The sequence below is a fragment of the Mustela putorius genome, unplaced genomic scaffold (assembly GCF_011764305.1).
Source record: "Mustela putorius furo isolate JIRA1106 unplaced genomic scaffold, ASM1176430v1.1 tig00000139_pilon_pilon_pilon, whole genome shotgun sequence".
Lineage (NCBI taxonomy): Eukaryota > Metazoa > Chordata > Mammalia > Carnivora > Mustelidae > Mustela > Mustela putorius.
In genome coordinates this window covers 10543288-10565436 of record NW_025421293.1, presented here as the reverse complement: position 1 = coordinate 10565436, position 22149 = coordinate 10543288, and the positions used below count along the sequence as shown (strand labels likewise).

At 44.9% G+C, this 22149-nt stretch overlaps 1 protein-coding gene and 1 long non-coding RNA gene across 5 annotated transcripts in view; one reads left to right on the top strand and one right to left on the bottom strand.

The window, feature by feature from the left end:
• The window catches only part of LOC101674498 (radial spoke head 10 homolog B), a 50763-nt gene extending 31031 nt beyond the window's left edge, over positions 1-19732 (top strand). For 3 of the 4 annotated variants that reach the window (XM_004774967.3, XM_004774966.3, XM_013047112.2), the window contains exons 15-20: positions 2251-2358; positions 4457-4597; positions 6525-6647; positions 7582-7675; positions 18429-18627; positions 19458-19732. In XM_004774967.3, the coding sequence (XP_004775024.1) occupies positions 2251-2358; positions 4457-4597; positions 6525-6647; positions 7582-7675; positions 18429-18627; positions 19458-19632 (840 nt within the window). In that variant the 3' untranslated portion in view covers positions 19633-19732. The remainder of the gene's footprint in view (positions 1-2250; positions 2359-4456; positions 4598-6524; positions 6648-7581; positions 7676-18428; positions 18628-19457) is intronic. The other variant, XM_045075117.1, reaches the window with a different exon arrangement.
• LOC106003956 lies at positions 12541-20828 on the bottom strand. The gene is made up of 4 exons (XR_001176749.2): positions 20109-20828; positions 18224-19823; positions 17858-18068; positions 12541-14391 (listed from the first exon to the last, which is right to left on the bottom strand). It is a non-coding gene; the product is annotated as an uncharacterized LOC106003956 (long non-coding RNA).
• Between the last annotated feature and the right edge of the window lie 1321 nt (positions 20829-22149).

Genomic DNA, 22149 nt, shown 5'->3' with positions numbered 1-22149 from the left:
CGTTTGGGTTTTCATTAAAGAGATATTCCGGCTCTGGTACCCAAATGATGAGGTGAATATCCTTGATGGATTTTCATAGCCACTGAATGTTTGTTGAGCCTCTTTGGGCAGAAGCGAGTCATTCCAAGGATCTTCGACAGACCTGAGGCAGAGGGAGCACTGGCTCCGTGTGCCAGTGAGGGAGGGGCATGGGCAGCCCCAGTGCCTTTGAGGATGCAGACCTTGCCATGGAAGAGAAGACAGGGTGGGGAGGTAAGGGAATGTCATCTAAAAAAATGATCGTTGATGAAAAAGTAATTTAAAGAAGTTATTAGTTTATAAAGCAGGACATCTAGTTCATACAATATTCTTTTTTAAAAAAGATTTTATTTGGGCGCCTGGGTGGCTTAGTGGGTTAGGCCGCTGCCTTCGGCTCAGGTCATGATCTCAGGGTCCTGGGATCGAGTCCCGCATCGGGCTCTCTGCTCAGCAGGGAGCCTGCTTCCTCCTCTCTCTGCCTACTTGTAATCTCTCTCTGTCAAATAAATAAATAAAATCTTTTAAAAAAAAAGATTTTATTTGACAGAGAGCACAAGAGAGGGAACACAAGCAGCAGGAGTGGGAGAGGGAGAAGCAGGCTTCCCGCTGAGCAGGGAGCCTGATGCGGGGCTCGATCCCAAGACCCTGGGATCATGACCTGAGCCGAAGGCAGATGCTTAACAACTGAGCCACCCAAGTGTCCCTTCACCCAATATTCTTGTACTAACTATTGGTGGTTTTTGTTTTGACTTACACCCGTGGGTATATAAATAAGAAAATGAGAAGAGTTGGAATACTAATAGGGAATAGAGTGCTTTTAAAAAGCCTTAACAGGGATGCCTGGGTGGCTCAGTTGGTTGGACGACTGCCTTCGGCTCAGGTCATGATCCCGGAATCGCAGGATCGAATCCCACATCGGGCTCCCAGCTCCATGGGGAGTCTGCTTCTCCCTCTGACCTTCTCGCTCATGCTCTCTCTCACTGTCTCTCTCTCTCAAATAAATAAATAAATAAGTAAATCTTTTAAAAAAAAATTAAAAAAAATAAAAAGCCTTAACAGTGTCGGATGTGTACAGAAAACAGACTGTCACCTAGTGTCTACTACAGGAAAAGAGCTTGTTAGCAATGTGTGAGTTTTGTACAGCTGTTTATTTGCTCACTTCCCCCTTTTCTTCACGGCCTCTGATTGAAGTGATGAGGTCATCCGTCCCCCTAGATGGCTCAGACTTCCGGTCCCAGCTGGCGGCATCTTCCCAGAGTTCATTACCATGTTCTCTCCCCCGTGTCTCCACTAACGCGGTACAGTTAGAGGCTTGTTGGGATTCTGGGTTTCTTCCCCTGTCAAAGACACAGGTGGTTCTGTGTAATTCCATTGCGTCACCTCAGGAATGTTCCTGGTTAGGGATGTTGAGATGGGCCAGCGGGTTCACGTGGAGTCGGCATGATCCTTAGGTTAGAACACATAAAGCCTGGTTTGCATGGTGCTTAGGAGGGCGGGTCAGCTTGGAGCCGGCCCCTGGCCAGCCCTTGTTTTCAGCAGCACTAAAGTAGGGGAGACTGCGTGTCCTGGGCCAGATGCTCTCTGGTTCATTATCTCTGAGCGCAAAGCTTCTGTTTGCAGCTCTGATGCGGGCAGGGTCTTCTCAGCGAGTGTTCCTGTGTTCAGCCCTCCCTGGAGTGTTACTTTTGGGGGCCTCCTTCTTGAGTGTCGACAGCCTCCTGATTTCCTGAGTCCCCCAGTTCAGTGTTTCCCCACCTGTGCAGCTGGGAGGTATCTCACATCTGGATCACCCACTCTCCCAACCCCTCTGTCCTGTGTTTATGCCTCTAAAGGCACTTTTCTTTTTAGAGGGACCGGGGAAGGTCTAGAGGGGTAAATAGTATTGTTAATCTAGAATGTTTTTCAAAAGGATCAGTTTCAAAGACACCCATTTCTAGAACATCTATGTATAGTGTTACATGGGTATAAATTAAACATTAAAACTATGTAGCTGTTTAGCAGTACCTGGGTGACTCAGTCAGTTAAGCGTCTGCCTTCGGCTCAGGTCATGATCTCAGGGTCCTGGGATCGAGTCCCGAGTTGGGCTCCCTGCTCAGTGGGGAGCCTGCTTCTCCCTCTCCTGCTCCCCCTGCTTGTGCTCTCTCTCTCTCAAATAAATTAAAATAACCTTTTTAAAAATATAACGATTTGTAGTTATAGGCCATTTTGGTTTAATTGGTTATTTCTTTGCAGGATTTTAAAATGATAAATAAAGAATTAACAGCAACCAAGTTTGTGGAAGTCATCGCAGAGGATAATCCTTTCATACATGACGGCGTTGACAGCAACTTCGAACCCGAGGTTTGTAAAGCGACGTCACAAATAATGCAGATGCAATTTAGGCTGTTTTGCTTTGGATACTGAGAACCAAGATGTGACCAAAAAGCCTTCTAACCCGAGTACGTAACTATGTGTATGCCTGTGTGTGTGTGTACACACACGTGCATGTACCCGTGTTTGTCTATACGGCTCTATCTCCTTGATCGCATGAGAAAACTAGAGTTAATATAAAAAAGAATATTTCAGACGTCAGGAAATAATGAGTGAAGTCAAAAGAATATAAAACGACAGTTGACCCTCGAACGACGCAAGGGTTAGGGACGCCGACACCCCCCCACAGTCAGAAGTTCAGGTATAACTTTGACCCCCCAGTACTTCACTACTCATAGCCTGGTGTGGACCGAAAGCCCTGCCAATAACACGAATAGGCGATTAACACACATTTTGTATTTCATGCTGTTTTCTTATAGTAAAGTGACCTAAAGAAAAGAAAACATTAAGAACATCATAAGGAAAACACGCTTTAATCCACGTGTGGATTAAAACCTATACATCATGGGCCCCCCGCAGTTCACACCCGCCTCGTTCAAGGGTCAAGTGTACGATGCTAGTTCTTGGATCATGGAGCAAGTTAATACATGCGTATGTCTCCCAGGCTCACCCGTCCTGCACCTGTCAGAGACACTCACTGATCCCCTCCAGTGAATGAGTCTAAGTGTCTTTGCTTTCCCGCACTCTTTGCCGAGGGGCTCTGGGCAAGTGGGCCACTCCAGGCTCGGTCTTTTCTTCTGTACGTGGAAGTGGGGCGACTAGTCGATCCCTGTTTTCAGGATGCGCTCTTCCTCCCGATGTCCCCTCCCCCGGGCCCTGCGGCCACGAGTCCACTCTTTGTCCCCATGCCCTTGCTTCTTCTGGACAGGTCCTAAAGATGGCTAAACGGCTAACGCTGTTTGCGTTCAGGTCCCCAGTGACCCCCGTGGTGACACCCACCCAGGGGGCCCTGCCTTGGTGCCTGAAATGCTGTCCCTGCCCCCTCAGACACGTTCTTCTCTCTGTGTCCCTGGTCTTCCATTTCCCTCACCGCCGGTGCCTGTCCGACTTCTTGCCACACCCGTCCTGTCCAAGTGTCCTAGACTCACACCAGGGTCCCCTTCTCTAGCTGTGCTCACCCCTCATCTCATAAACTTAACTGCCACCGTTCTGAGGACGAGGCCAGCGTTTGTGTCTCCATCCTGAATCACGCTCTCCAGCCCCTAGGGCTTCTAGCAGCCCAGAATGTCCCACCTTTGGGACTTCCGTCCCCTGCCTGCGCACCTCAGCCCCCCGTGTGTGGAGTGGGGGACAGCACCCCAGCCTTTGGTTGCCAGGCCCCGTCCCTGTCTGAGCGACTCCTCTCTGTCATACCCCACATTCAGATCTTCAGGAGATCCTGTTGGCTCCACCTCCAGAGCATTTCTAGAAGGTGGTTCCTCCCACCACTTGCACTGCCTCTGCCCAGGCCAACCGTCACTTGGAAAGCTGCCCACTCACGTTCCTAATGCACCCCTTCTCCTCCTCCTTCCCAGGGCAGCGGCCGGGTCACGTCACTCCCCTGCCCACACCCCCCAGGCTTCCCATCTCACTGGGAGCACAGGCCCTCATGACACGGATGATGCCACCTCTCTGAGTCCTTGACTGACCACCGAGTCACACCTACCTCTGTCTGCCCTGTCCCCGGAACATACATGTCACGCTCCTATCTCCGATCATTTGGACTCGCTGTGGCCCACTCTGCCATTTCTGGGGGGAGCTTAAATGAGCTTAAATAATCAAACTGTGGTGCCTGCTGTTCTGAAAGCCAGTGGTGAGAAATAAAGTAGAGCTGGTTTCTCCCGGGGCCGTGGGAAAGGCTGTGCTCCAGGCCTCTCCCTCTGGCTCGTAGGCGGCCATCGTCTCCCTGTGTCCATAATCTTTTAAATGTTGTAGTTTTTGTTGCAAATTGGTGTGTGCTCAGGACGCTTGAGCACTAAATGAGGTGGGGGTCTTCTCTGGAGACAGAAACCAAGAGCCAGTTGAAGTGCTGGTCCACCTAATGGTGTGTCAGAATAAATAAGACCCTTTATGTTTCCTTACGTTTCAGCTGGTTTTCCTGGAATTCTTTGAAGCTCTTTTAAGCTTCGCCCTCATCTCTGTCACTGAACAGATGACTAAAACCTATTTAAATTTGCCAAATGATGACCTGTCTGGAAACAAACATGGAAGTCCTCACACGACAAATCAGGTAAAGTTAGCTTAGAATTTACAGAGCAAGAAAAAGTTTCATTCTGGAATGGTTCAACTAGATCAAAATTATCTTGGGCTTTTATGAACCCTTTGGGAAATAATTTCAGACTTTTTTTCACAGTGTGAAAAGGTGTATTGTCTTTTCCTTAAGTTAGGTCCTTGGTCATGACCAAGGGCATCGACTCCGAGCCACAGTAGCAGAGGTATCCTAATGACGGTCAGAGTCCCGCCAACGTGTTGGGTGGACCAGGAGGCTTAGAACATGAGATAATTTATTGTGGAAATGTTTCATTACCTGATCTAGTGTTTACAAGACCAGAGAGCCCATTCCAGAAGGGAGATGCTAAGAAACAGCTCCTGATTGTACATGAGACGCTCGCTGGTTCTCTTAGGATGGGTCCGGCTCAGAGGACACGAGGGGCTGCTGGACACGAGGCTCCGCCACAGGACCGCGGTGGAGCGGGGGCAGAGCCGGCCACCCTACTGAAGGATCGGCTGCTGGAGCAAATTGATACAAGCTAGTTTTGGGTGGGGGCTTCAGGTTAAGTCGGCTTGGAGTTATTTTGGAGCCACATCGCATTTGCAGCCACAGGGAAAGTCTTGGGGGCCAATGGAACCTTGCAGCTGGGACCTGCCCATACAAGGTCACTGCTGTGTACAGAGTGACTCTTCCCACAAACCCCTTGATGTGTCTCAGGCTCAGAGCTTCACGTTCCACTTGGCCTCACAGTCTGCCCCACCAACCAGATCTGCCTTGTCCGGGTGGAGGGTATGACTGATGGCCTCTTCAGGTCATCTGGGAGCCTTATCATGGGCCACGGTCCGGGGCTTTGCTCTGAGGGGAATCCGTATCCCCCCAGGAATCCATCCATGACTTCATGGATGGCAGTACATGGACCTTCATAACCGAGTGTGAGCCCCGGCCTAGGGGTCATCCCCGGAAACCAACCGGTCATGTTCACTTCTGGCTTTTCTTATGTCGTTCCAAATGTCCAACAGGGCAAATCATCCTATCCATACAATGGAGGATGACTCAGCAGGGAAATAACTCCACAAGGGTTAGTTCACAAGGGTACAGCAGGGATGAATCAAAAGAATTCTGCTGGTGATGGAAGTCCGACAAGAAAAAGGTATAATTATAGGAAATTCTAGAAAGCACCAAATAATTGGTAGTGACAGAAAGCAGACCAGTGGTTGCCTAAGGATGAGGGAGGGTTCCCAAAGGGCACAGGAAGCTTGGGGGCGACGGACATGTTTGCTGTCTTGATTCAGGTGATTGTTTCAAAGGTGTAGACATGTCGAAAGTCATCACACAGTATGATTTATGTGTAGCTTAATTATAAATTTTATTTCATTAAAATTGTGTGTGGGGGAGCCCGAGTGGCTCAGTTGGTTAAGTGTGTGACTTGGGCTTGGGACATGATTTCAGGGTTCCGGGATCAAGCCCCGTGTTGGGCTCTCTGCTTAGCAGGCGGTCTGCTTCTCTCCCTCTCTCCCTCTCTCTCTGCCCCTGTCCTGCTTGTGCTCTTGCACTTTCAAATAAATATCTTTAAAATTTTGTTTATTTATCTGACAGACAGAGATCACAAGTAGGCAGAGAGACAGGCAGAGAGAGAGGAGGAAGCAGGCTCCCTGAGGAGCAGAGAGCCCGATGTGGGGCTCGATCCCAGGACTCTGGGATCATGACCTGAGCCGAAGGCAGAGGCTTTAACCCACTGAGCCACCCAGGCGCCCTAAAATTTTATTTATTTTGAAAGGTTTATCTATTTGAGAGATAGAGACAGTGTAGGACACTTAAACAACTGAGTTGGACACTTAACCCACTGACCTACCCAGGTGCCCCAGTAAATAAATTCTTAAAAAAACAGAAATCATGTGTGTTTCCACAGTAACCCAAATCCTCTTCTGTGTTTGTCGTTGCTCAGAACATCCAGAACAGGAGTTCAAGTGTAGGGACAAGCCAGGAATCGGACCTGCAGGACGGTAGCACCAAGTCCTCTTCAAGCAGGCTAGGACTCATGGTTGATCTCAGCAAAATGAGATCCGAGGTTCGTATCGGGCTCCCTGCTTAGCGGGGAGTCTGCTTCTCTCTCTGACCCTCCCCTCCTCTCTTTTTCTCTCAAGTAAATACACAAAATCTTAAAAAAAAAAAAAAATCAGAAAGGGAGCTCCTGGAATGATGTGAGGGTTTGTTGAAGGCTGTGGAGCTTGAGAGGGAAACACACAGCCAAGATGATTCTAGGTCTTTTGGCTTGAATGATTGGGAGATACAGTTGTCACTTACTGTGAAGGGAAGCCTGGGGTGGGGGGATGGGAGTTTGGGGGCAAAATTAGGGAGCTCCTTGTGGACACATTAGGCTTAGAGTGCCTGATCAGACATCCAGGTGTGGTATAGATGGAGACACAAGCCTGGGGTTCAAGGGCGAGATCTAGCTGGAGGCAAAAAAAATGTGGGTGTGAACAGCATATATCTGGTTAAAAATGCCATTAATATCGGAACATATGCACAGTTAACTATATGTAGACTTTTTCCCAACCGACCCCAGGAAGACTTTCAAATCTTTGGTTTCTGGGGAGGAGCATTTTAGTGGGTACAATAACTGTTACTCATTTCCTTAATTATACAAATAGCAAAATTTAAGCAGGTTAAAAATAGTCAAAGATAGTTTCTTTTTTTTTTTAATTTTATTTATTTGACAGACAGAGATCACAAGTAGGTAGAGAGGCAGGTAGAGAGAAAGGGAAAAGCAGGCTCTCTACTGAGCAGAGAGCCCGATGTGGGGCTTGATCCCAGGACCCTGAGATCATGACCTGAGTAGAGGCTTTAACCCACTGAGCCACCCAGGCACCCCTCAAAGATAGTTTCTTAAAGAGAATGGTCTCATGAATAATTTTCTAATTATTTATAACGTAGTAAATTGGTTTTAGTCCACAATGATGCAGAAGTCACATTTTGTTTTATGATTTCTTTTTCTGTAAAAGCCCAAGATCAAGAAGTCTCTAAGTGATGAAAGAATTTCCAAAATGAACTTTAAATCTCCAGGAAAAGGGCTAATCTATTTTTTGTCTCAAAATGGTGAGTATTTTAATGACTGAACTCTAATGCTTGCATATCGTTGCTTATACATGACAGAGGTTTATAAAATTGTACAACTATATTTAATAATCTAATTAGGCTGGCAGTGCTCCTTCCAATTCTGGGACCTGCTTGATGAAGGACACTTTCAAGACATGATCTTGCTGAGGTTGTTTTTGTCTTTGTTTTTGGATTTTTCTGGTTTTATTGAGATGTGAGTGACTTAAAGCCCAAGTCTCAGGTGTATAGCATAATGATCTTATATACGTATATCGTGAAATGATCACCACAGTATGCCTTGCTAACATCCATTATCTAATATAGATAACCAAAAAAATTTTTTTCCTTGTGATGAGAACTCTTAAGATCTACTCTTAAAAATTTTCGTCTATATCATACGGCAGCGTCAATTGTAGTTGTCACACGGACGATTACATCCCTGAACTTACTTATTGGAAATTTGTACCTTTTGACTACCTTTATCCAAAAACCCTACCCCAGCCTTGGATAACCACAATCTGGTCTCTTTCTTTTTTTTTTTTTTTAATTAACATATGTATTATTTGCCCCAGGGTGGTCTCCTTCTCTGTGAGCATTTTGGTTTTTTAAATTCTACATATAAGTAAGATCATACAGTGTTTGTCTTTCTCTGGCTAGTTTATTTCACTTGGCGAAATGCCCTCAAGACCCATCCATGTTGTCACAAATGTCAGGGCTTCCTCCTTTTTAATAGATGAGTAAAGCTCCATAGTATATATATCCCATACCTTCTTTATCCATCTATCCGTTGGACACCTATGTTGTTTCCATGTCTTGGCTGTGGATGATGTTGCAATGAAATGTGGGCCGGGGTGGGGGGCACACATCTCTTCCACAGTGTTTTTCTTTCCTTCGGTATGTTCTCAGGAGTAGAACTGCTGGGTTATAGGATTCTTCTATTTGAATTTTCTGAGGAACCTCCATACTGTTTTCCAGAGGGAATGCACCAATTTACATTTCCTCCACCAGGGCACAAGGGCTCCCCTTTCTCCACATCCTCGCCAGCATTTGCTACCTCTTGTCTTCAGTGCTCACCGTTCTGACAGGTGTGAGTTCATCTCTCATTGTGGTTTCATTTGCATTTCCCTGATGATAAGTGATGCTGAGGACTTCTTTTTCATGTACCCATTGGCCACTTGTTTATCTTCTTTGGAAAAAAAATGTCTATTCAGATGGTTTGCCTACTTTTATTTTTTTTTCTATTGAGTTGTAGGAGTTCTTTATATTTTGGATTTGAAGCCCTTATCGGATATATGATTTGCAAAATACTTCTTCCTGTTCCTGTTATCTTTTCATTTTTTTCATTTCTTTTGCTTAGTCTAGTGTCATCCTGTTCACCTATATCTGATTGTGTTGCTTGTTCTTTAGGCATCATATCCAAAAAATCCATGCCAAGACCCATGTCAAGGAGCTTTTTTTTTTCCTGTTCTCTTCTAGCAATTTAATGGTTTCTAATCTTACATTTAAAATTTAAACAATTTTGAGATAATTAACGTGAATGGTATAAGGCAGGGCTTTAGTTTCTTTTTTTTTTATATGTGAATGTGCAATTTTCCCAACACCGCTACTGACTTCCTTGTCAAGTACTTACTATACACATGGGTGTATTTCTGGGCTCTTGATTCTGTTCCATTGTCTCAGTGTCTGTTTTTATGCCAGTACCATACTGTTACACTTTTTATACTGTGTAGCATAGCTTCAAGTCAGGAAGTAAGATGCCTCCTGCTCAGTTCTTTCTCAGGATTGCTTTGGCTATTTGCGGTCTTCTCTGGTTCCATATAAAATTTAGAGCTGTTTTTTCTACCTGTTAAAAATGCCATTGGAATCTTAGAGGGATTGCATCAAATCCGTAAATGGTTCTTGGTAGTATTGACATCTTAACAATATTAAATTTTCCAATCCATGAATGTGGGTTACCTTTCCATTTATTTTTGTTGTCTTCAATTTCCTTCCATTGCATCTTGGAGTAGAGATCTTTTACCTCTTGGCTAAATTTATTCCTAAGTATTTTATTGTTTTGATGGTATTGTAAATGGGATCATTTTCTTTCTTTTCCTGATAATTCATTGTTAGTGTATAGAGACCATACTGATTTTTGTATGCTAATTTTATATCCTGCAACTTTCCTGGATTCATTGATTAGACCAATGAGTTTTTTGGTGTAGTATTCAGGATTTCCTACATATAAAATCATGTCATCTGTAAATAGAGACAATTCTACCTCTTCCTTTCCAGTTATGATATTTTTAATTTCTTTTTCTTGCCTAATTGCTCTGGCTAGGATCTTCCAGTACTATGCTGAATAAAAGTGAGAGTGGATCCTTCTCTTGTTCCTGATCTTAGAGCAACATATTTCAGTCTTTAACTATTGAGTGTGATGTTAGCTGAGGACTTAAAATATATAGCTTTAAAATAGAAAATATTTTATTTATTTATTTGAGAGAGCACAAGCAGGGGGAGGGGCAGAGGGGAGAGGAAGAGTGATAAGCAGACTCCCTGCCAAGTGGGGAGCCCACTTGGGGTGCGAGGCTTGATCCCAGGACCCTGAGATCATGACCTGAGGTTAAGTCAGCCACCAGCCAACCTGGCCACCCAGGTACCCTATATATAGCCTTTACCATATTGAGGTATGTTTCTTCTATACCTAATTTATTAAGATTTTTTTTTATCATGAATGAATATTGAATTTTGTCAAATGTCTTTTCTGAGTTCAGAGATGATCATATAATTTTTTCTTTGATTCTATTAATGTGATTTATCACATTGATTGATTTGCATATGTTGAACCATCTTTGCCTCCCAGGGATGAATAAATCCCAGTCGACCATGGTAAGTAAATGATCCCTTTAATATGCTGAATTTAGTGTGCTAGTACTTTATCAAATATTGTTGCTCCTATATTCAAAAGGGATACTGGCCTGTAGTTTTCTGGTAGTGTCCTTTTCTGTCTTTGGGAGAAGTGTAATTCTGACCTCATAAAATGAGTTTGGGAGTGTTATCTCCTCTTCAGTTTTTGGGAAGAGAGAAGGATTTGCATTAATTTTTTTCCAAATGTTTGCTAAAGTTCAACAGTGAAACTCTGGTCTTGGGCTTTTCTTTGCTGGGAGATTTTTGGCTGCTAATTCAACCTTACTAATAATTGGTCTGTTCAGATTTTCTAGTTCTTCTTGATTCAGTCTTGGTACATTGTATATTCCTAAGAATTTCTCCATTTCTTCTAGTTTATTCAGTTTGTTGGTGTATAATTGTTCCTAGTAGCCTCTTATAATCTTTATATTTCTGTGGTATTACTCATGTTTGTTTTGATTTGTAGTATTGTTGATTTGGGTCCTCTCTGTTTTTTCCTTGGTTAGTCTAGCTAAAGGTGTCGATTTTTTTTTTCAGAGAATCGATTGTGAGTTTTGTTAATATTTTCTATTTTCCTGTTCTCTATTTTGTGAATTTCTGCTCTCATCTTTATTATTTCCATCCTTCTGCAACTTTGGATCTAGTTTCTTTTTCTAGTTCCCCACGGCAGAGTCAGGTTAGTTTATTTGAATTCTTTCTTGTTTCTTTTTTTTTTTTTAAGATTTTATTTATTCGACTGATAGAGATCACAAATAGGCAGAGAGAGAGAGAGGAGGAGGAAGCAGGCTCCCTGCTGAGCAGACAGCCTGATGTGGGGCTCGATCCCAGGACCCTAGGATCATGACCGGAGCCAATAGCAGAGGCTTTAACCCACTGAACCACCCAGGTGCCCCTCTTTCTTGTTTCTTAATGTAGGTGTTTATTGCTATGGACTTCTTTCTTAGAACCATGTTAGCTGCATCCTATAAATTCTGGTATATTGTGTTCTATTTTCATTTTTCTCAAGATTTTTTTTATTATGTTCAATTCCCCAACATACAATACATCATTAGTTTTTTTTTTCTTTAAAGATTTTATTTATTTAACAGAGAGAGATCACAAGTAGGCAGAGAGGGGGAAGCAGGCTCCCCGCTGAGCAGAGAGCCTGATGCGGGACTCGATCCCAGGACCCTGAGATCATGACCTGAGCTGAAGGCAGAGGCTTAACCCACTGAGCCACCCAGGCACCCCACATCATTAGTTTTTGATGTATTTCAGTGATTCATTAGTTGCATATAACCCCCAGTGCTTACCACAATACATGTCCTCTTTAATACCCATCACCCAGTTACCATGTCCCTTCATTCCCTCTCCCTTCTGTAACCCTCAGTTTATTTCCGGATACTTTTACACTTCCCCTTTAATTTCTTCTTTGATCCATTCGTTGTTCAGGAAAGTGTTCATTTCCCCATGTTTGTGAATTTTTCAGTTTTCCTCTGGTTATTGATTTCTAGTTTTATACCATGGCGGTCAGAGAAGATACTTAAGAGGACTTCAGTCTCGAATTTGCTAAGACTTGCTTTGTGGTCTAACGTATGGTCTATGCTAGAAAATGTTCCACTTGTGCTTGAGAAGAATGTATATTCTGCTGTCAGAATGTTCTGTGTATGTCTGTTAGGTCCATTTGGTATATAGCATTGATCAAATCTGTTTCCTTATCTGTCTGGATGACCTATCCATTGTTGGGAGTGGGATATTAAAGTTTCCAACTATTATTATATTGTTTATTTCTCTTTTTTTGCTGTTAGTTTTTGCTTTAGTTAGGCACCCTGAAGTTAGCAGCGTAAATATAAATGTATCTTCTTGATGGATGGATTGCTTTATCATTATATAATGACCTTGTCTCTTTCTATTTTTAAAGTATGTGTTATCTGGGATGCCTGGGTGGTTCAGTGAGTTAAGTGTCAGTCAGTTAAGTGTCGGCTCAGGTCATGATCTCAGGGTCCTGGGACTGGGTCCCGCCGCATCAGGCTCCTTGCTTAGTGGAAAGTCTGCTTGCTTCTCCCTCTTACTCTGCCCTTCCCACTTGTTCTCTCAAATAAAATCTTTAAGAAAAATAGTCTGTGTTGTCTTATTACCATTTGCTTGAAATATCTTTTCCACCCTTTCACGCTCAGTCTACATGTGTCTTTAAGGTTAAGTGAGTCCTTGTAGGCAGCTTATTGTTGGATCTTACCTTTTTATCCATTCAACTATTCTATGCCTTTGACTGGAGAAGTCAATCTTCATTTACACTTAAAGGAATTAATGATAGCTAAGGACTTCCTACTGATCTTTTGTTAGTTGTTCGTAGAGCTACTAGGCTACAGGATAGGCTTCATGGTTGCCTAGGTGTTCTGGTCAGGTTGGGTAGTACACTCAGCTGTAGATGAGGCTATGAATTAGCTTCCTACTCTAGCAGGGCAGCAGGACAGGGCCCATGGCTTCCATGGCTTGTTGTTTGGGTACCTGAATCAGGCAAGTGTGTGAAATGAATTCCCTGGCCCGACAGGTTGCTGGTTTTGCTCTGCAGACAAGGAAAGTCCTAGGCTGTGCTCTCTGCTCAAGCGCAGGGCTGTGGGGTGGGCTAAAGGCCGTATCCAGCAGCGAGGTGGGATGGTGGGGAGGAAGTAGCGTTATGAATCCGTTTCCTTGGCTGAGTGGAGAGGGAAAACTGCTCCAAGGCTGCTGATGCTCTTTGTTTGAGGTCTTGACTCCAACAACCCTTGCTCCCACTTTCCCTGGCTGAACAGGGCCACTGGCTTTGCTCTGCAGGCTGTCAGCTCTGCCTACCAGACTCTGCTGAAATGCTGCAGGGCTGTGCAGCTTTGCAAATGTTCTGGGCAGGCTTCCTGCCTGAGCAGGGTTGGGAGATTTACTTAGCGCTGGGTTGGGTGATGAGTCAGCTCCTCTGCTTGGGCAAAGGAGTGGAAACCCCCCTACACGGAACTGGCTGCCAAACTTTCTGCTTGAGTGTTGATGGATTAAGCAGCTTGCAGGTGATCTTGCCTTTCTGCTAGGATGCTGTAAGCCAGGCTACGACTCGGCTCCTCTTCCCGGGCAGGGGAGCTGACCAGGCTCCTGCAATGGCACAGCTCTTCTGTACCCTGTGGAGTTCCCTGGTCAGATTTCACCACGAACTTGGTTCCGTAGGTGAGCAAAGACACTGTTTGGGGGCTGCCCCTTGGGTGCCGCAGGTAGGCACTCAGTCTGCCACCATCACGGTGTGGATTGTTGCAAGTCCCCCTTCTGCCACTCTCAAACTCCCAGCGCTACAGCTCCCAGATTCCCTAGCAACTCCCCTGGGGAAAGACTGGAGTGGGGACCCCCCAAGAAGAGACCCACAATATTGGGGGAGCTGGATGTGTCTTTTGGACTCTTTTTCCACTGGAGGGACCACTGGCTCAGGGCAGGCCTCAGTTTGGAGCTGTGCCCACCGAGGGGAGCGGGGAGGACGTGGGCAGCATGTAGCTGTTCCTCTTACCCTTCCAGTGCTGTTTCGTTCTCTGCGGTGAAGGGGGTGCTTCAGCCTCACCCCTGTATTCTAGGATTTTCTCAGTGGTGTCCTGTCCATGAAGAGTTGTTGGTTCTTCTTTTGAAGGGGGAGTGAAATCAGGCCATAACCTGTGTCACCATCTTAGTGATGCCACTTGTCCCGGAGTCGACTTTCAAAAGCAGGATCTTACCAAGCTGAATTGGTCTGTTTGGACAGCTGTTCCTCCAGCGTGGGCCCCGCATGTCCGTCTCTCGAGCCTGATATTGTTGACTGTATCTTTACACAACAGACTTGTATTGCTCAGGAGTTTGATTCACTTTAAAAAAAAAAATCAAAGTACAATTAACATAGAGTTATATTAGTTTTAGGTGTATAACAGGATTCAACAATTTTATACATTAGTCTATGCTCATAGGGATAAGTGTGCTAAGTGTGTTGAACCCCTTTTAAAATTTCACCCATCCCCCCCATTCACATCTCCGGCAACCACCAGTCCTCAGTATTTAAGCATCTGTCTCTCTTTTTCTTGGTTTATTCATTAGTTTTCTTAAATTCCACGTACGCGTGAAATCATATGGTATTTGTCTCTCTGACTTCACGTAACATTATACACTTTAGGTCCATCCATGTTCCTGCGAATGGCAAGATCTCATCATTTTTGGTGGCCGAGTACCGTTCCTTTGTCTGCCTGTAGGTGTATATACATGCGTGTGTGACAAACCTTCATCCATTCATCTATGGGGAGATACTTGGGTCGCTTCCAGATCTGGCTCTTGTAAATAATGCTGCAATGGGGCATTTATCTTTTCAAATTAATGTTTTCATTTTCCTTGGATAAATAACCCAGTAGTGGAACAACTGAATCATATGGTAATTTTAACTTTTGGAGGAACCTCCCTACCATTTCCTACAGTGGCCGCACCAGTTTGCATTCCCACAACAGTGCGCAAGAGATCCTTTTCCTCCACGTCGTCCCCAACCCTTGTTATTTCTTGTGTTTTTGATTTGAGCCATTCTGAAGGTGTAGGCGGTATCTCACTGTGGTTTTGATTTGCATTTCTGATGTTAAGTGAGCATCTTTTCACGTGTCTGTTGGCCATCTGTATGTCTTTGGGAAACTGTGTGTTCAGGTCCTCTTGTCCATTTATTAATAGGATTGTTTTTGGTGTTAAGTTCTTTATATATTTTGGATATTAATCCCTTATCAGACATATCATTCCCAAATATCTTTTCCCATTCTGTACGTTGCCTTTTTGTTGTGATGGTTTCCTTCACTGTGTAAAGGCTTTTTATTCTAATGTAGTCCCATTAGTTAATTTTTGCTTTTGTTCACCTTGAGACACACATCTAGAAAAATACTGTTAGGGCTGATGTCAGAGAAATTACTACCTGTGTTTTCTTCTAAGAATTTTCTGGTTAGGTCTTTAATCCATTTTACTTTTGCATTGGGGGTAAGATGGTTTTTAAAGGTGCTCAGTTAAAAACAACAAAACCCTTTTTGAGTGCCTCATATTTCTTCTAATATTATCCCCTTTCCTGGTAAAATCCCTCTAGCATTCTGTCTGCTGCCTCCATTTCCCCAAGCCCTAGGTCATTACTCAGCCCTGTCCACATGGTGGCAGGGGTGGGGGTGGGGCAGTGCTGGCATAAAAACCACCTGGGCAGGAAGATCACTGCTGAATCCCCAGAGCCTAAACCATGCTAAGTTAATGAAACCTAAACAATACTAATTCAAAACTTCCTGTCTTTTAATCCACAAAAACAAACTTTCTTCTGCTTGATCTATTCTGTGGTTGATGTTCTCCTGCATTTTCATCTCACGCACTATATTCCTCGGCTCCACAATTTGTTTTTTTGTGATTTCCATCTTGTTATAAACTCCTTTTGTTCGTAAGTTGTTTTCCTGATTTCACAGGATTGTCTTCCGTGTGTGCTTGTAGCTCTGAGTGCCCTTTAAATGGCTATTAGGAATGCTCAGGTCAGTCACAGACTTCGATGATACCTTTGGGCTAGTTACTGGGGGCTTATTGTGCTCTCACGGATGTGTCATGTTTCTTAGATCGTTTGTGTTCCTTCAAGTCTCATCTTGCTGTCTTTCCACCTGAAGTCTCTACTCTCTTGATCCTGTGATATACCAGGCTGCGTGCTGGCAGCCTCCCTTTTGCTTTCCCAGGGTGGGTGCTAAAACTCGAGTTTGTGGTCTCTCCCTGGCCCCCAGGCGGTGAGCGCTCACTCCCACCACTGTTGTGTGGGTGGGGCGCATCGGGGCTGCAGGCCAGCTGGCACCAATGACCTCTTTTCCTGCATTTCCTCTTCTTGGACATTTCATATAAATGGAATCCTGTTTATTTTATGTCTTCTCTCACTTGTAATTACTTTGGGATTCATTCATGCTATAACACCTCTTAGTATTCTATTCTGTTCCTTTGCATAGCTGAGTCGTGTTCCATTGTATGAATAAACCACATTTTATCTCTTCATCAGTTGGGATGCACAGCTGGGCTCTTCCCACTTTGGACGATCAGGAATAGTGAAAAGTGGTATGCAAAGCATGGTGGACATAGTTTCACTTTTCTTGGATAGATATCTAGCAGTGGAATTGTGTGATATAAACAGCCAGGCTGTTTTCCTAATTGGCCAGACCATTCTATCTGCCAACAGTAATATATGAGAAGGTCTGGTCTTTCCATGTCCTCTCCAACACTTAATTGTGTGTTTAAAAAACAAAAATTTTTTTTAAAGATTTTATTTATTTATATAACAGATCACAAGTAGGCAGAGGCAGGCAGAGAGAAAGGAGGAAGCAGGCTCCCTGACGAGTAGAGAGCCAGATGCAGGGCTCGATCCCAGGACCCTGAGATCATGATTTGAGCCGAAGGCAGAGGCTTTAACCCACTGAGCCACCCAGGCACCCCTAAAAAATTTTTTTAATGGATTGTCTCATTGAGTTATTCATGTAACCTCGATACAGGTCATTCTTCATCTGATACATTTGGTGCATGACCTTTTGTTTTATAATTATTTGCTTCAGCAAGCATGGCTTGTGGGAAAACCGCTAGTGTATCACTGTTTACTGTTAAATCATCTAGGTTTCATACCACCTCTGTGAGGGGGACCCTCCATGGTTCCCTTTTTGATGGGAAAACCAAGGCACAGATATTCAGTCGCAGGTTACACAGCTAGTCAGTGGCAGAGCTGAGCCTGGACTGGACCTTGTTTGGCTCCTGTCTGCTTTTAACTACCGCACTCTGCTACTTCTGAAGCAGAGGCTGGGCCTGCCTGTGACATGGTGCCCAGAGCCTGTTAGAGGGTCAGTCATCCCCCTGAGTCGTTATTCATCACTTACCTCCACGCACAACATTCTCCCAAGTCTAGTCTGCCGTGGCTGACTAGGATATTCTAGAACCTACGAATTCACGTGGCAAGTGCCGATGAAGGTCTCCCTCAGTCTTTGTGAAGTCTGGCATTGGCCTCAAGGTTCTTCGTATTAGCGTTCCACTCCGTGCTCGGTCCGGTGGCTCCCGAGATGGGAAGGCGGACTGTTCGCGGCACCAAACCTTTCCGTCATCCCCGTCCCGTGTCCTCACCCCTCCCCATCCGCACGCAGCAGAGCGGCCCACACTATAAACGCTCGCTGTCTTGAGAGATCCCTGAGCTTACTGACCTTACAGAACTATTCAAAGCATTATCTGCCCAGAATCAGCTACTTAAACACATTCCCATGTGGACAGCTGTTGGCCCTCGTGTAGATGGGAAGCAACTCACCAAAGCAGTAGTTTTACCTGCCGCCTTCTGCAATTAAGAGTTAAACATCCTCTTTCACGGGGCGCCGGGGTGGCTCAGTCCGCTGAACGTCTGACTCCAGGTCACGACCTCAGAGAAGAGGATCGAGTCCCACACCGAGCTCTGCGCTTGGCTCTACGCTCGCTCAGTGCGGATTTGGCTTGCGACTCTCTCCTTCTCCGCTCGCCTTCACTCTCTAAATAATAAAATCTTAAAAAAAAAATGCTCTTTCATTATTTTCTTAATGAAAACGGTCTTTAAAGACAATGCATGCAAAAGCCAAGAGGCTTTTTTTTTTTCTCCCAGTGAAACATGCAAGATGCAAATTTTCTCTAGTTTTAATTTTAGAAAACCAAAATACCTACACCGTTTAGAACACATCAGGAGACTCAGCGTGCTGGCAATCACAGGTCTGGTCCGCGGACACCTGCCTTGTTTCAGGTGGTCAGGGAAGCCCTTGGTGGTGACCTTCAGCCTCCCCTCATCTTCCAGGGGCTGAAAATGCTCAGACAAGGCAGGAAGGGGCCGAACCGGGATTGTCTTCAGGCTCCTTTTTAAACTTTCTTCCAGAGAGAAAAGAAAACTCCAAGGACGAACAAAAGGAAAAACTTGCTGTGTGGATCACAAGTTTGTACATCTTTTTTGTGAATATCTTGTTCCCCGCACATAAACACGAAGAAATCCTCAAGCAGAAAATAAGGGAGAACAGGCGGCACCGGGCGGCCATGGCCCAACAGAGGAAACTGGAAAACGACGAGCTGGAAGCCAGGTAACTTACAGAACCTTCCGGCTCCTCTCCTCCAGCTTTCCTTCCCATCTCTGTGGCCGGGGACCAAAGGCTTTCATGAAAAGTGTACAACTTCCTCAGGGAGGCGGCTCCTTTGGTGGCACCGAGAACCTGGAACTGCGGGAAGAATCCTGCCTGGGACCACTGGTTCTCCCGGGCGGTGGGAACACCTGGGCCCCAGGGCACACACAGAGAAGCACCGAGGGGCCACAGAGCGAGGCTACTAGGTTCGGATCCCAGCCCTGCCCCTTGGCACGTAGGTGACCCTGGGCAAGGTCCACTCAGTGCCTTGGTTTCCCCATCTGTACGTGCAGATAATCCCCCACATCAGGCTGTTGCAAGGATTCAGTGAGCGGATGTTGTGACGTGTCTAAAACAGTGCCTTGCCCATGCTGAGCGCCCACCTTTCTAGAACCGTGGTCGAGAACTGTGCAGTCACATCTGGCCAGAGTGCTAAAGCCTGCTCTTTGCAGACACACATTGAGCCTGATGGTCTGTTGAAGGAAGCATTAAACTATATGTAGGGGCAAAGACCATGAGTATTTTAAAAGGCTACTTACTAGCTGCTAAGTTGCTACAGAGGAAAATGGTTCAAAAATCACTTTAGATACATGAAAATTTTATTCTGGACTGTCCAGACATGGCATCGCTTTGTATATCAGGCAAAGTGAGGACAATTTACAGTTCTGCTTACAGAAACTGTTGAAATCTAGGGATGGCCTACTTGGCATAAACGAAATAGAGCATAAAGCTGGTTTTGAAATTGCAAGGAAAAATCAAAGGTACCTTCCTGTGTTTGCTTCTTGTGTTAGGCTGAACAGCTTGAGAGAGGAAGAGGCCAAAAGACCAGAATGTGATGTGGACATCACTGTGCTCAAGGAACCGGTGGATGCCCCATCCTCGAGTTTCACACCAAGCCCCCCCAAAGAGGACACGGCAGTATCCCAATCCAGCAAGCCCGCCGCAAGTAAGAAAAAGAAAAAGTAGAGGTTACGAGCCCCAAGGACATGCAGATGTAAAAGGCGCTTACGATGGAAGCACAGTAACACATTTCCTGACCAATAAAATTGTGTCTTCCTTCTTGTCATAGTGTCTTTGAAATACCACTGCCCGGGCCACTGCATTTCATGTTTCTTATGTGCTGGAATCACAGAAACGCCTGCATTTTGAAAATGGAGCTGAATGATTAAAAAAAAAAAAAAATATATATATATATATATATATATGGCACATGCATATATATATATGGCACATGCATTTAATACCCATGTGTGCTATAGTATATACTATATAAAGTATTGTTTATATATAAAGTATATATATCAAAGTATAGTACAGGTGATAAAGTTTAGAATCTGATAAAACTCACCAGAAGACAGATTTATTTAAACATTTCTTCAGGGCCCCCTGCCAGAGCCTGGATCACCATCTTTGCCTGTCACCACCCCGTGTCCAAATCATACCTGTCCTCCCGTGCTGTGTCGTAGCCTCTCCTCCCCAGCTCCCAGGAGTTCCCCAGCGCAGCAAACACTGCAGGGCCAAGGCGGAAAGGCTGAGGGATAGATAGGTGTGCCGTAAGGGAAGGGTGATGTCTGTGTTAGAAAATGTTGTGTTAATCTGTGTTAAATTTAAGGATAACCACCAAAAGCATGAAAATACAATCTGTGGCTTCCAAACTAGGGGAAGGAAGGAAATGATCATCCAACATGAAGCTGGGGAAAGGGAAAACACAAAGAAAAAGGCTGGAAACCGAAATCACCAAAGCTAGTGGGTAGCGCACCGGTATAGCCCACCATTGTGAGCAGGTTCGACCCCCCCTCTTCCTCTGCCCACGCCCCCAGATAATTAGACAGGGTTCAAAATCGAAACTCACTTCACTGTTCTTCTTTACAAGGGAAACTTCTTAAAACCAGATAGAAAGGATAAAAATAAAGATCTGAAAAAAGATGTACCAGGAGAATCTAATCGAGAGGACTGGACTAGTAAGCGCTATTAGAAAAACAGAGTTTAGAGGCGCCAGGGTGGCTCAGTCAGTGAAGCATTGGACTCTTGGTTTTGGCTCAGGTCGTGATCTCAAGGGTCAAGAGATTGAGCCTGGCCTCAAGCTCCACTGCTGAGTGTGGAGCCTGCTTAAGATTCTCACTCCCTCTCTCCCTCTTACCCTCCACCTCCTGCCTCCTCTGTCTCTCTCTCTAAAAAAAAAAAATAAAAAATTTAGGGGTGCCTGGGTGGCTCAGTGGGTTAAAGGCTCTGCCTTTGGCTCAGGTCATGATCTCAGGGTCCTGGGATGGAGCCCCGCATCAGGCTCTCTGCTCAGCAGGGAGCCTGCTTCCTCCTCTCTCTCTCTCTGCCTACTTGAGGTCTCCCTCTGTCAAATGAATCAATAAAATCTTTAAAAAATAGGGGCGCCTTGGGTGGCTCAGTGGGTTAAAGCCTCTGCCTTCGGCTCAGGTCATGATCTCCGGGTCCTCGGATCAAGCTCCGTGTCAGGATCTCTGCTCAGTGGGGAGCCTGCTTCCCTTCCTCTTTCTCTCTGCCTACTTGTGATTTCTGTCAGATAAATAAAATCTTTAAAAAAAAAAACTTAAAAAAATAAGAATAAAAAAATAAAAAATTTAAAAAGAACAAGATTAAAAGCAAACAACTGAATAGGGATAAAACCAGAAATAATAATAAAAGGACCAACCCCCCGAAAGATGCATTATTCATAAACACCTTACAGGATGGCCTCGCAAAAGCCAGCAGAATTACAAGGAGGAAACCAGTCAAAAAGACAAACACATGGTAAGGATAATTTAAGCAAGGAAACTGAGAAGTCTGAATACACAGAAACAAGACTGCAGTACCGAATAAATACGGCCTGCATTTTCAGTTGAAAAAAACAAATTCAAAGGATACACCTGAGACCATGATCTAACTGTGCTGCAACTGGTAAGTCAGCAACGAAGCCACGACACAGAACGCCTTCTATCGCCGGAAACACAGTCTCAGGTAACTTGCGGGTTAAGAGGGATTCAGGATTTCATAATGGAAAGAGAAAGTTACAGAAGACACGAGAGTGGCAACAAAAATTCCAGCCAGGCGACATCTCCGCTGTGAGGACACAAGCAGTTGTGGCCACTCCGGGCTTCTACGCGACATATCAAGAACGCTGGACGTTTAGACCACACTGCACACTGGAGCACTTCCGTTCAGTCCTCTATAGTGTACGTGGTCTAGAAATCACCTTAGTACTCAAGAGAAAAACCAAGTTTAGCCATTATTTTGGCCAAATGCTCCGGGTTCGCCACTGCAGCTCCACTGACCGGGAAGAGACCCGAACTCTGGGAAACTGTAGCCGCCAGAGTAGCCCCAAGGGCAAGCCCGGGGCCCGTGGGATGGAGTGGTCCCCAAGCTAGCAACAGCTGAGAGACTCACAGCCAGACCAGAATTTTAAAAACCTTAACAATTTATTCGTCTTATTTTCCAGTAAAATATTCACATAATGTCAAAAGAATGGAATGA